This window comes from Gasterosteus aculeatus, chromosome 17 (genome assembly GCF_964276395.1).
Source record: "Gasterosteus aculeatus chromosome 17, fGasAcu3.hap1.1, whole genome shotgun sequence".
NCBI lineage: Eukaryota > Metazoa > Chordata > Actinopteri > Perciformes > Gasterosteidae > Gasterosteus > Gasterosteus aculeatus.
In genome coordinates, this window is record NC_135705.1 from 21,198,131 (window position 1) to 21,211,347 (window position 13,217).

The window sequence follows — 13,217 nt, forward strand, 5'->3', positions numbered from 1 at the left end:
GAGACCCCTGCTATTAATGATTGAGCACAGTAACAGGTCGCCCTGCTGGGCGAGATTGTCACAGTAGATCCAGCCTCACAGCAGCGCTTTGTGTGGTGTTTACAATATGAAAAACACAGAATGTCCCAGATGGAACTGGAGTACTCTGGATCTGTGCGGGATTGATGACTTATCTGCGAGTGACTGGAAGTGGGGCAGTGATGAAAGGAGGCAAAAACCTCGCCCTGCAAATACTTGTGGACAACCTGCTCATCTGGTCCGACTGAAAAGGAAGCGAGCTGTGTAGGAGGGAGGGGGAGAGCCTTGAAGGCAGCATGAGATCTCTGTCCGTATGTGATGTCACAGGAGGCGGGGCTGGTGAAAGGGGCGTGACCCGCTCAGCTGAAACTCTTGCAACACCTATCCGGCTCCCTGGGAACAGACAGTAGAGCGTTTTGTTCGGGGAAGCGCTGGTCCGGTGGGAAAGTCAAAGAGATTCAATTCAGACCTGAGAGAAATTCCTCAGGGATTTGAGAAGCAGTAAAGGTCCCTGACGGTAAGCCTTTCCATTGTGTCCAACCGTTACCTGTTCAGCCGTTTGTTTTTGCTCCTTAATGGTGTCCCTGCTCTGTGGGATGTGGATGCACAGGCGCTGTCACTGTGTGACAGGAAGCTTTGTGATGTGTTACAGTTGGTTTGCTTATTACAGAATCTGCCCAGCAAATATGTTTGTCCTAAGTGGACGTGGAGATCTGTTTTGTCTCCGGGTTCCTGATCCATAACCTTGTGTCCTTATAGAGATGTATGGGGAAAGGCATTAATCAAGTTCTTTCTCCCCAAAGCGAGCAAAGAGAATTGTTCACAGATCTGCTCAGTGCGCCCAGTATGAGTGGAGCAAATGTTTCTTCCGCCGCCCGGCACAGTTTTGCTCCATGCAGTGGTGGCAGCATTATGACAGCACCGGTGTTACCGGCTGGCCGCTTCAGCTTCAGTCGTATCACTGATGTTCCAAGAAAGAACATCTATTCTGAGTGAACTGATGGAATCTGTTCTGGTTGAATGCTGATGATGTCTGTGTGTTCGATCACTGATGTGTCATGCCGCTCTACTCCCCCCCCCCCCCCCCCCCCCCCCCCCCGTTTCCACAGCTGTACCACTGGAAGCAGTTGGAGAATTTGTATTTCCGAGAGAAGAAATTTGCTGTAGAAGTAAACGACCCTCACAGGTCAGAGAAGGCAAACTGCTTCATTTACCTTAACTGATCTTAACAGATGTGTTTACTGTTCCCTGTAAAAAATGAGTATAGCAGACTCCATGTTAACAGCTGTAACTTTTCTGTCAAATGAGTCTATAATGTCCACTTTATTACTGTATGGTTGCTAAAGACCTCTGCCCCTCACACAAGCTTTAACGTGGCACTGAACCCCAAAGCTGATGTTAAATCCCTTTTAAAAGGAGCTTGAGTTTGTTGCTCTTCACTATATTATCACACAGACCCACAAATTGAATTGGCCAATTACCTTAATCGTCTTTTTTAATCTTGAAATGGACACACATTTTTGTTAATCTTAATTAAAGCCTTTTTAATCCACCTTTAACCGTTTACTGTTTGTATGCAGCTGCTGAACAGTTGCTTCTTGGATCAGCACTGAACGTTTGTCTTGTTCTCCTCTCCAGAAGAACAGTGACCAGGCGAACATTCGGGCAGACCGGTCTGGTTATTCACACATGGTATGCCAGCCACTCTCTGATTAAAACCATCTGGGTGATGGCAATCAGCCAGCACCAGTTCTACCTGGACAGGAAGACCAGCAAAGTGAGTGTTTCCCTTCACAGATTCACTCTACTTCCTTCTCAGCAAGCCAACTCTGCTTCATACTCTCCGTGTTCTCACCGGGCTGCAGAATGAGCCTTTAGACAGATCGGAACCTAATGGAGCTCCCGTCTTTCACTTCCCGTTCCAATATGAACACACTTTCTGTGTAAAAGGGTCACAGCATGGTGTGATGGTGACAAATCATCATGTGATGCACTGCCTGATCCATGCCGTGACTTGTGTAAATAAAGGGATGTGATGGGTCACCAGGTTTGATGCAAGTAGGTCTTGTGCCTCGTGTTGAGAAATGATCGTGTCCTCAGTTGGCTGAGCTCACACCCGGTTCGATGGCTTTAATTGAGTATTTTCATCATTCTGCCGATGTAGCAGGTAGAACGAGTTATATTCTGGCTATTTCTCCATTGTGGTTTAAGAATAACACGTTCAACCCAAAGCTTGTTGATAAGAAATAGGAAAAGGCACTGCGTGTTCTTGTCCTTGTCCCGGTGTTGAAAGTTACCAGAATATCCCGCGTTGTGTTTGACGCTATTTGCTGAGTTGTGTGTTGTGTGCGCGCTTCGTGGCGGAGATGGATGAGCGTGTGGCTGCAGTCAAATGAGGTTATTTCGCCTCTGTCTCCCTTAAAGGCAGATGGTGTGTCAGCGTTCATCCAGGAATAGAGCTCGCACTGATTGATGAGAGAGCAGGGCGCGCTCGGAGTACGCAGCATGCAAATGAAGCCGCCGCTAATATTTGAATCGAGTCAAGACCGTTTATTTTCTAACATGAAACGGTCACTTACAACCCCCCCCCGCCTCCCTCTTTACAGTCAAACGTGTCCACAACCAGGAGCTCAGGAGACATCGCCATGGACCTCACAGAGATCAGCGCCCCGCGGATCGCCAAGCTGTCCACCATTGAGAGCAGAGACCGGCTCATCATGGCCAGCAACGGCAGCCTCATCTCAGCCGGTGAGCAGACAGCCAATCTGCAAATGGCTGGTGCTCCACATCAGAATGACGCGGGATGATTGATTGCTTTAATTCCCAGTTAATCAGATGTGCACTCATTGCAGGTTCCGCGGACTCTGAAGTCAGCGACGAGCAGAAGAAGGAGAAGGTTGCCGAGTTGAAAAAGAAAGAGAAACACCTTCAAGACCAACTGGCGCAGAAAATTGAGGAGCTGAAGAAGATCTGCATGAAAGAAGCCGTGAGTTATTCCTCTTTTTCTGTTGCTTTGCAAAGAAAAAATGTCCCCTTTTCTAAGCTGCCTGTCCGATGTGGTTCTCATTTGCAGGAGCTCACGGGCAGGTTGCCTGGCGACTATCCGTTGGCCACAGGGGAGAAGGCACCTCACGTACGGCGGCGTGTCGGGACGGCCTTCAAGCTGGATGACCTTTTCCCCTATGACGACGTTAGTATGGCGGGATCTGTTATGTAATCATGGAGGTTACACTGGGGGAAAACAACACTGTGTTTGTTTACCTGGAGACCATTTTGATCATGTGGCTTTTTGAATTGAGGCTTAAGAGGCTTAAAGTGTAGTTTGAGGCTGACGTTGCATAATGCTCTGCATGAAACATTTGTTGGGTTTCCATCTGCAAGTCAATTGGGAAAATGATGAATCACATTTTAAATGTGACTCTGTCCTCAGAAATGAGTTTACTGAATTCTTTGTCTGCTTCTCTGCTCATAATGTTGCAGCTGACAGGATTTGTCTCTGTCCCTGCTAACCGCGCGTTGTGCGTCCCTCTGCAGGACCCACATCTAAGGAATCTGGAGAGCAGGTTCGCCTTGCAGCAGAAGATCGTGGAAGCTGCCATGAAGTTATCCAACGAGGGCGACCTCTGCAAGACGGTGAAGAAAAAGAGGAGAAACAACTGCCTGGATGCGGCGAGGAAGCTTGAGGAGATCGAGAACGAGATCAACGACTACAGGATCAAGAAAGGAAAGAAACCCACCCAGAGAGCCTCACTGATCTTAGCAGGTACATGACATCCACAAATGAAAGCTTGATATTACGTTTTAAGAAGTGAGCTTTATTTATCAGTGGCAGTGGATTAAAAAGTCTGTCGCTTTCTATGGAAGTGGAATATGTGATGTGTCTCTGAGGGTTTTCTCTCTTCTGTTACCAGACGATGTGAAGCTTTCGGACCTCAGCTCTCTATCTGACAGCCTCACTCTGGATGATGGTAAGTGCCCAGTCATACCGGGTGCGTGTGCTTGCTCCCCCATTGGCTGCATTTTGGATGCAATCTAAACCAAGCAATCCATTTTATCTCCCAGATGATGAGCCCATTTCCCAGAGGCAGTGGTCCACATCGGTTCCGTATTCCCCGCACCCCCACCACGCTGATGCTCTGGACGTCCACTACAACAACGAGCGGGGCTCTGCCAGCGACCAGCATGCAGACAGCAGGTACAGCGAGCACCGACCCGTGACATGGATTCATAAATAGGTTTTCAGTGTGTGTCTGACAGTTGTTTTTGTAGACACGCTAAGCACAGAGCTAGTACAGACCTGTAGAGTCGATCCAGAGCTGCATTCCTGCCAGTCTCCTCCCTCCTTATCCTGCCTCTCCGACAATCTCGCTCTTATCAGCCCACCACACCAACTTTAAAAATAGATGGAAAAGAACATGTCGCTGCCTGTGAAGACCCTTCCAAGCAGAGAGCCCAGAAGAGAAGGAGCTCCTGAATGGCTGTTCACTTCATCTCACTTTAAACAGCCGTAAAGCTCGTAAAGTGATGCTTACAAGCGAAGCCTGGCTGTTTTCCTCATGTGTTGCGAGAAAGGGAAACCGTGCTGGTGTTCATCTGAATAACGAGCTCTGCCCGAAAGAGAAACCGTTGTTCCTAAACCCTTTGTTTGTTTCAGGTTAAATTATGGCCAACAGGAAGCGCTCCACTACGGTCACTGCGACGCCTTATCGAGCCACAGCAGCCCGCTCAAAGCGGCTTCCAGGCAGCCACGTGACGCCCGCAGCATGCCCCCCACGCCCCTCCTCACCCGCAACGCCTACAGCAGCAGCCAGCTCAGGTAGGACCCGACCACTGACCGCCCGCTGTGCTCCACAAGCCGTGCCTTTACATGTGGCTTTGAATGTGTTTTTTAGAGGATTGGAGGATGAGCCGCAACTCTTCCGCCAGCGCAGCGGCAGTCTGGAGTCCCAGTCTCAGCTCGCCACAGAGACCGGACCCCCCGTGCCAACGTTCACCATGGCCCCGGCCCGACGCAGCAACAGCACCGAGGTCCTCAACGACGGCTCCTCCTACACGAGCCACTCCAGCGCCGAGTACAGCGTCCCCGGCAACCCCGCGCACCGGCGCCGGGCTCGCGGACGCCACCGGAACGTGTACGCCAACACGGGCAGCATGCCCAACCTGGCTCAGCCGGATACCCGTTGCCACGCCTCCCAGCCGCGGGGCAGACCCACCACAACCGCCTACTGCGTGACGGGCTACCGCACTTACCAGGAGCCGGAGCCGTACCCCGACCGAGACTACATGTACAACAATGAGATGCAAGGACACTACAGCCTCAATCCCTCGTACCGCCACGTGCCCGCGGCGTACCACGGCCACTACGCCGCCGACGAGTTGGACGGCATGTCCCAGAACCCGTACGCCACGCTGAGGCCACCCAGGAGCCGCCCGGCGCCACGCGCCAACGAGCACGCCGTCCAGAAGGAGATGGTGGCCGAGCACTTGAGAGGCTGGTACCATCGCAACGCCGCTCAGAGGCAGCCCGCGTACAACTACGACTACGACAGAGGCTCCCAGCAGAGCCTGGGCTACCAGACCACGGCCGCGCCGCACAGCAGCCGGAACATCTCCTACTCGGGTGAGACCACCGCCCCCCGTGCTACAGGCTCTGGTGCCTGGTGGTTTTCCCTGGTTTCGCATGTTGGCGGGCCGGTTGCTGACGACTTCTTCTCCTCCTCCAGTGTCTTCAGTGTCGTCCAGCGTGAACTGGCAAGGCACCATGAGTGTTTGTAGCGGTATGTCGGAATACAACATGCCTGTGCACGCGCCGCAGTCCTACGCCTACAGCACAACCCCCTACACCCACTCCGCCCACCACAGGTGAGAAAACAAAGCCATCCATTAGGCCCCTCCCTGATCCTACTTATCCCGACCTAAGCACACTGTTTAATTACCTAGAAGGAACCTGCCACCGGCTTCTGTTCTTCCCTTTACTGCGGCCCCTGATGGCCTTTTTTGTTACCTTTTCTTCTAACGCCGGCTCGGCTGCAGGGTTGAAGGATCTGTGCAGCGGTCAGAGCTTAAGACTGCTTCCTCTCCTTAACCACACTGGCCCCTGCTTTCTCATAGATATGGTGCCTCTGAGACCTTTATGAGCCCCTGGCTCAGCCCCGACGGCCGGAGGCGCTGTGCCATTTTCCCTGCTAGTTCTCCCCCTTCAGCCCCCCCTCCCACCTCCGCCTACTCCCCCGGGTGTCGGGTGAGGCAGGTGGCCTCCAGTCCTGCACAGCCTCAATCCTCCAGAGGGCTCAGGCTCAATCACGTGTCCTTTGCTAAAGGTAGTTCATAGTAAGTACAGAGCGGAGCCTGTGCGTTTGCTTCCGTCAGTGTGCAGCGTGACGCCGTCGGCTGCTGCTGGATGTTTTGAAGTGAAGTTTTGAGCTGTTTGACTCGTCTTTCTTTCCTCGTCATGTATGATGTAGTAACTGCATGGCTTCTTAAAATGAAAACACGCCTGGCGTCACGTCATCCAGTGGTCCATTCCTCTGCCCCGTTTGTTTGCCTCTGCTGTGTGTCTTCGTGCTGAGACTCGCTGCCACTCACCCATGACCTTTGCCCTCCTCTCATGCACAGATGTCCCACAGAGTTTGAGTGGCGGAGCCGTGATAAGATGGCGCGCCCCGCGCAGCCTTTAGAGAGGTGTGGGGCTGTTGCCTATGCTACTGACCAGGAAAAATTAACCCCGCTTCCCCCAATTAACAGTCGCAGCGCAGAAGAAAGGGTGAGAGATGAGAATGTAAACTTTGCCACACGGTTAACATGGTGATGGTGGTGTGTCTTAAAGAAACGTATACGTGTCAGGGACTAACAGAGAGCTCCCAATCATCTCACATTGCTCCGGGCTTCTGTACTCTGGGTGTCTGGCGGTGGTGGGAGAGCGCAGAGGAGAAATGTTTGTCTGTGTGCATCTGCTTTGTTGTTGGGTGAGAATGACCCTGGATGGACCTTTTTGTGAAACGATTGATATTAAGGTGCCTGAAACACAGGAGGTAACTAAGCACGTGATGTCCGTCTGCTTCGTTTGGGTTCCTGAGCTCCGCACTACTAAGCTGATAAGTCGCCCGCTGCCGTCCCTCTGCCTCCTTGTCTCACCTCCTTTCATCTGGTGTTTGTTACAGATCCAACAGAGACGTCGGCCAAATGGACTCGCTCATTGGCCACCAAATGCACACTGACCTGCAGCTGGAGGATCAGATTTGCTGGAACGAGGACTCAAAGCCGGGAACAATCGTGTAGCTGCCTGCCTGTTGACGGGCTGCATTTGTTCTTCACCGTGACAACTTGTCATTGTGCCTTAAACTGCACTTACCTGTTTGTCTTCACACGAGGATCCAAAGAAAGAAGGAACTTGACTGTAAAGGAATCCCAGTCCCCCAAACCGAGCCACCACCACGTGGTCTTAACAGAACGCGCCGGGGAGCGTCCTCGTTGCCGGATTGCCAGTGTTTGTGGCGCTGGCGCTCTGAAAGTACACCGGGACCTGCTGTGGTATCGGGCCCACGGACCGGGACGTCTCTGAGAGCATCGTGGGCCACGCGGAACTAAGCTGTGCCCCACGCGCTTGTATGAGCACTGTAACCATGAAGGATTAGACTTTAAAGAGTTATCAGACAATGAAGAATTCAACTTCCGATCGACGGCTCCTTCCTGCAACGTCCCGCAGTTTTACCACAGCGGAGCTCGTAGCTACAACAGAGAACTCTTGATCAGCATTTACAAAGTATTCCGTCTGTCAGTACTTACAATACAATTGAGCCAAAATCCTGTCACAGTTTGAGTATTACCTAAGTCACAAACGTTGATGTCACTGCCACATCTCAACTGTCCTGCAGGAAGGCAGAATTCCTGTTTTTAATATTTTATTGTCACATGGTTATTTTGTCCATGCTGGAAATCATGGAGTGGTGCTCAGTTTCTCTCAAAAGAGAAGCGGTTTGTAAATGTTGGTATTGTAAATACACTGGTTGTGTCTTTTTTAGAGCGATTTTTTGTATTTGAAAAGCATGTAATATATAGTGAGCAACTGACGTTAAGCTGGGTCTTAGTAATTGTAAAATTGATTTGTTTGAATAAAAAAAGAAATCAGCTTTTGAATCATTTGTTCAGTTTGTGAGTCATAACTATCCATGAGAACAGTAAATACACTTTTAAATCTCGGAGGGAAACCGGATTTAACTCAATCTGTTAAATTAGGTACTTGAACGTTTATAATGATGGTTTGATAAAGTGGAACACGTGACTATGTTCTCCAATGCGGCGCATTGTAGTTGGACAGTTACGGGTACGTCTCACTTTCAGAGACCCTCGTCTGCTCCGTCCCTCTGCTGGTCCTTAAAAAAACCCACCCAACCAGTCACACCCATTATGGGGAAACCTGTTCTTCTGTGAACCACAAGCTAGTGCTCAGAACACCCAACCCTCCCCGACGGCATCGGGTTGTAAAACCTGCCCCCATCAACCCCACCTTGTACAGTAACCCTTCACCTCCTTTCCTGGACACATTTGTCCTTCCTCTGCTCCGTGAAGGCCACGACGAGGACCAGCTTCCCGTGTGTGCGTGTGTGTGTCTCCACACAGCTGCAGACAGACATCAGGCCGGCTGCTCCAGCTGACACTGGACCACATCAACAATGGGCCCCTCATCTAACGCAGAATGAAGAACGACACTAATTCTGCAGCTGCTTGTGTTCCTTCCCGGTTATTAAAGGAAGTGCGTGTTCCGAGGGTTCAAGTGGCCGACGGAGAATCTCATGTAAGTACGTCGTCGTGTTCCACAGAAGCCCTGAAGGACAAAGCGGACTCTAGACGGGACCCTCGTGCCGTCCCCTCAGCGCTCCGGAGTTACGCTGGTCCTTCAAAAGTGTTTGTAGGCTGTTTTGTCAATACGGTGATGAAATGAACATGTTGTTGTCCACATTGATGCTAAGCTATGGACCATATTAAACAGCCCCCACAGATCAGCCCCCTCACAGGACAACAGGCTGAGATTAAAGTGCCTATAAATCGCGTTAGGCCTTCTCCAGGATCAGCACACTTGCCTCCATCCAACAAGTCATTCAGGGTGAATAGTTGGATTAGCTGAGCGCTCACGTGAGCTCGTACAATGACCTTCGGTCCAGCGTTGGGAAGGAGCCCCCCGGGCTTTTGAAGCCGATGCTACACGATGGTCAGAAGGTGTAGTGCTCGTCTCCAGCTCCACCACCTGACTTCTCCCCATAGACTTAAATGACTCATGACCGTATCCTGTATCATTTATTAGACTCTAAATAAGATCAATCCAGATTGTTTTCTTTGCTCCGGTAATATGAATCAACTTGAGAACGTGGAAGGACCACGGATGCAATTTTAGAACTGGGTGTTGTCATCTCGGTGTCCCTCGTTTGTTTCTGGACTGAAGTCTTCAGCTAACAATTTCCTGGCTGCCATGTTGGATTGTGGCCGTCGCCATGTTGTTTTTTTTGCAACCAACGAACAGAAGTTATTGTGATTGTGGAGAGTGCAGAGGAGTTATACGGAGACGCTGCATATGGCGCCGAGCAGAACTTCATGCTTACTATCGTATGAATCAAGCCAGAAAGGTTTAGATGCATTTCAGACGTATTTTTGCAACGAAGAGTTGCCCCCTGCTGGTCAGTGGAGAGAATGCAAGCATTGGACTACAATACCGCAGAGGTCACAGCCCAACCCCTTAACGTGTCACATGATCAGCTGCAGCGGAGGCTTGAGCAGCAGCATCTGCTCGCTGAAAGGCTGGTTGGACTTATGAAGCGAGGTGGGATAAAAACGAGGCCTCTCATGCAAACCGAAGGGTGAAGCATGACCTGAAAGCAGGTGAGCCCAGAGGCAGCGAGCTGCGTGCATCGTGCACCACCAACAACATGAAGCAGCCCATTAGACGGAATGACTCCTCGTGCTTGTTTTTCGTGGTGGAATCTAAACCGATATGGTTAGTCAGCGGCACGGCGTTCCTTAGCAGCTCGTGCAGCTCGTTACACAGGTTTGTTTTTGTGTCACGTTACCTGGTTACTTTTGCAAACAACAATAATTGTTTCACAATGACAACGGGGGCCAAGTAGTGTTGACTGCAGTGTTGTTGGGTGTGTTTGAGGCTTCCTCTCCTGGAATTCCAGTCTGTCCAGGAGAAATCAGGCACCTGTCGGGGGGTCGGGGGGTCGGAGCACACGTGTCACTTGGATCCTGACAGCAGCTGCATCTGAACAAGGCTCTCCACTGTGTCCTTGGAGACAAGACTTTACTTGAGTTTATTGCTACCAGCGCTCCGGTTCACTGCTTCCAAGTTGCACAATATGGATGGAGATGAGGCAACGCGGTAGAGGCCATAAATCACTACTGTAGCACGGGGGGGCCGGGGGGCTGCAGCTCAGCTCACGCTTAAACTGTCACGCCCGAGTTTGCCGGGGCAAGTTTAAATCCTTTTGGAGAACCAAAGCAAAAAACAGTGATTAGTCTTTTTATTGGCAGTCATCTTTATCATGTGGTCTCCCAATCTGCACGCTGCCACAGAACCAAATTACAGGACACTCTGTTCCACGTGGATTCTCATTATCTGCACTTCATTCCAAATGGAATCCAATAAGAAAAGCAGCTGGAAGACGCTGACGCAGCAGCTATCTGGGTTCTTGGAGGTGAACGACAGCAGATGAATCCACTCCGTCACTGTGCAGCTCTCTATCATCTACTGCAGCCCATCGATTGGCATCGGCCGCAAGAGCAAAGCAAACTCAGTCAATCCATCAGCCTTGTCAACATTAAACAGCCACGAGGGACAGGAGGGATACTGATGGCCGAAGGTTAAGACCTCGCATCCTTTGAACCTTCTTTTCAGATACGGACCCGGGGGTCAGCGTCCGGGGTCACGCGTATTTAAAGAAGAAGAGCACGTCTTTCTCTTTGTGCGGTTTATTCAACAGCATACTTCAGTCATTGGAAACAAGAGATATTATTCAAAAAACTTCACAGTCCAGCCCCGCAACACATGCGTGTCGGCCGTTGGCTTCTTTATTCTTTCTTTCAAAGCAACACATGTGCGAGTGGGGGGGGGGGCTGGTGTATCCAGATGTGTTCCACATGAACACTCGCACACTGCGTAGCTGAAACGTCTGTCAATAGTGCCCAGGCAGGTTCTGAGGGGAGTGACCGATACCCTGAGGGAAACACACACACACACACACACACACACACTGTATATGAAACAAACTCTGGATCTTGTTGGATGTTCGTTCAAAGGAAGAAGACGCGAGAGGACAAAGTCCATTCACTCCTTCAGTTTTCCCTCCAGGAGGCCCTGGATCTTTAGAAAGTTCTCCTCCTGCTGACCCAGGGCCTCCAGCAGAATGCCCATGGGGGACCTCTTCAGCCCGGCTCCCTCCATCTTGTTCTCCAGTTTGTTCTTCATGTTGCGGAGGCGAAAGGAGGCGTGTGCAAATATCACTGCAAAAGCAGACGCGAAAAGAGACAGTTAATGTTTTAAACATCTTGGCAAAAACAAAACTATAAACCTTTGTTCAAGTCAACGTGAGTTCAAGTCTTTGAAGCTCTGAAAGAGTTCAGTCCAAAACATGTTTTATTGATTTAGAAAGAACTGTGTAGCCAAAGCTTCATTTCACAATACTAAGATAACTATGCATCTAATTTTGCATTAAAACATTTATTGAGCTGGTTAGTTTCATATTAGTCTCTTTACTTCTTTTTGCCAGGAGCTAAATTGCAGCAACAGGTAGGAATTATATTTAATGCTTAAATGACCTTCCACAGTGTCACGTGAACTCACAAGCCAGAGGTAAAGTGATGGCCGTCATGAACACCATGACGCTCCCCAGCATGGAGATCAACATGTAGCTGGTCACCATGACGGCGATCACGAAGGCCGTGGGATTGTTCCTCTTGAAGTTGCTGATCACGGATCGGTTCTCTGCGGCCCACACGGAAGCCAGGAAGACGGCCGACACCACGGCCATCGCTGTGAACATCCCCAGGGGGTTCAGGAACCTGCAACATGGAAGCACAGGGGCCACTTCAGGAGCCTGTGTGTGTGTGTGTGTGTGTGTGTGTGTGTGTGTGTGTGTGTGTGTGTGTGTGTGTGTGTGTGTGTGTGTGGTCACTGGCTCCCTCAAGTGGTCAGACGTGGTTTGGACAACAACAAGACGCAAAACACAGGAAACCTCTGCGTGAAAAAAAGTTATTTTCTAAAACACGAAAAGCACAAAACCTCTGAAATGAACTCCGCAGTGCGGCCGGTGACAAACGACACTATTGCAACTAAAAATATAACTGGCATTTTTCTAATGCAATTTGTGGTCCACGTTTTTGCTCTTGCCTCTTTTTAAATGTTTGTCTGCCTCCGTGCTGGTGACGCACTGTAGCACACGTGGTGATTCCTCTTACCTGTGACTGCATATTGATTATTTTGTTCCTCTGGGTATCAAACACACGTGAATGTGCCGACACGTCCAAATAAACTAAACTAACGTAACAAAGTTCAGTCCCTTTGGTTTAGTGTCCTGACTCAATATGGACTGTGAGAAATGAGCCAACACACTCAACAGCTGACTGCACACACGTGACCATGGCAACGACGTCATCAGAGGGCTGGAAACAGGCCGCTGATGATGGTGAAGTGGGGATAACAGACGGGTTCGGCCTGGGGTCAAAACGTGCACTTCAGGCCTGTGGAGTCCGGGCCGAACATGGGTTCATTCAACGCGCTTCCATGTTCTGTACATCTCATTGTGTTCAGCACTTTTATATTGACAAGTCTTTCTACGTGAGGGACACAAACAGGACAGTCTGCGTCTTTATCTTTAATCCTTTTAAGGCGACATCCAAGTTGATCAACAGGACAATAGTAACGAACACGAAAGGTGAAATCAACCGGAACGTAAACAAGAGGAAATGTAGGCGAGAGCCGCCGAACCAGGACCGACATGCGGTGACTTTAAGTAACTTACCCCACAACGAGGAAAACACCGACGGCCAGAGCCAAATAATTAGTCTGATAGTAAAGCAGGTTGTTGACAACTCTGTTGTTCCATTTGGCCAAATCTTTGCCGTCCGGCTTGGCGAACCGGTCCGGGCCGGGGTAGAAGTCGTCCCACGCTCTCAGCGGCGTCAGCTCCACTTTGGCCATTTCCTGCCGT

The 13,217-nt window shown here is 50.3% G+C and overlaps 2 protein-coding genes across 14 annotated transcripts in view; one reads left to right on the forward strand and one right to left on the reverse strand.

Annotated features, from left to right (window-relative positions):
* Positions 1-8,154, forward strand: part of frmd4ba (FERM domain containing 4Ba) — a 31,010-nt gene extending 22,856 nt beyond the window's left edge. For 2 of the 13 annotated variants that reach the window (XR_013453245.1, XR_013453243.1), the window contains exons 12-25: positions 1,128-1,204; positions 1,657-1,795; positions 2,625-2,766; positions 2,871-3,004; positions 3,092-3,208; positions 3,553-3,781; positions 3,930-3,986; positions 4,081-4,213; positions 4,673-4,834; positions 4,911-5,638; positions 5,742-5,880; positions 6,130-6,348; positions 6,634-6,781; positions 7,179-8,154. Coding sequence is in view for 9 of the 13 variants with exons in the window: in XM_078092448.1 (XP_077948574.1) it covers positions 1,128-1,204; positions 1,657-1,795; positions 2,625-2,766; positions 2,871-3,004; positions 3,092-3,208; positions 3,553-3,781; positions 3,930-3,986; positions 4,081-4,213; positions 4,673-4,834; positions 4,911-5,638; positions 5,742-5,880; positions 6,130-6,348; position 7,179 (2,277 nt within the window). In the remaining 4 variants the exon portion in view is untranslated. The remainder of the gene's footprint in view (positions 1-1,127; positions 1,205-1,656; positions 1,796-2,624; positions 2,767-2,870; positions 3,005-3,091; positions 3,209-3,552; positions 3,782-3,929; positions 3,987-4,080; positions 4,214-4,672; positions 4,835-4,910; positions 5,639-5,741; positions 5,881-6,129; positions 6,349-6,633; positions 6,782-7,178) is intronic. The other 11 variants (XR_013453246.1, XR_013453244.1, XM_078092449.1 and 8 more) reach the window with 7 other exon arrangements.
* A 2,810-nt stretch (positions 8,155-10,964) lies between these two features.
* arl6ip5a (ADP-ribosylation factor-like 6 interacting protein 5a) lies at positions 10,965-13,207 on the reverse strand. The gene is made up of 3 exons (XM_040202829.2): positions 13,029-13,207; positions 11,852-12,069; positions 10,965-11,511 (listed from the first exon to the last, which is right to left on the reverse strand). Exons 1-3 carry the CDS (start codon positions 13,205-13,207, stop codon positions 11,336-11,338), a joined length of 573 nt encoding a protein of 190 aa, XP_040058763.1. The 3' UTR covers positions 10,965-11,335.
* Between the last annotated feature and the right edge of the window lie 10 nt (positions 13,208-13,217).

What these genes read in the sequence shown, in the direction of transcription:
- arl6ip5a (XM_040202829.2), bottom strand. Translation starts at nt 13,207, where the DNA reads ATGGCCAAAGTGGAGCTGACGCCGCTGAGAGCGTGGGACGACTTCTAC. An exon ending in GGTGTTTTCCTCGTTGTGGG is followed by an intron (nt 12,070 to 13,028) that starts GTAAGTTACTTA and finishes TCCATGTTGCAG; the next exon opens with GTTCCTGAACCCCCTGGGGA. An exon ending in CATCACTTTACCTCTGGCTT is followed by an intron (nt 11,512 to 11,851) that starts GTGAGTTCACGT and finishes CTGCTTTTGCAG; the next exon opens with TGATATTTGCACACGCCTCC.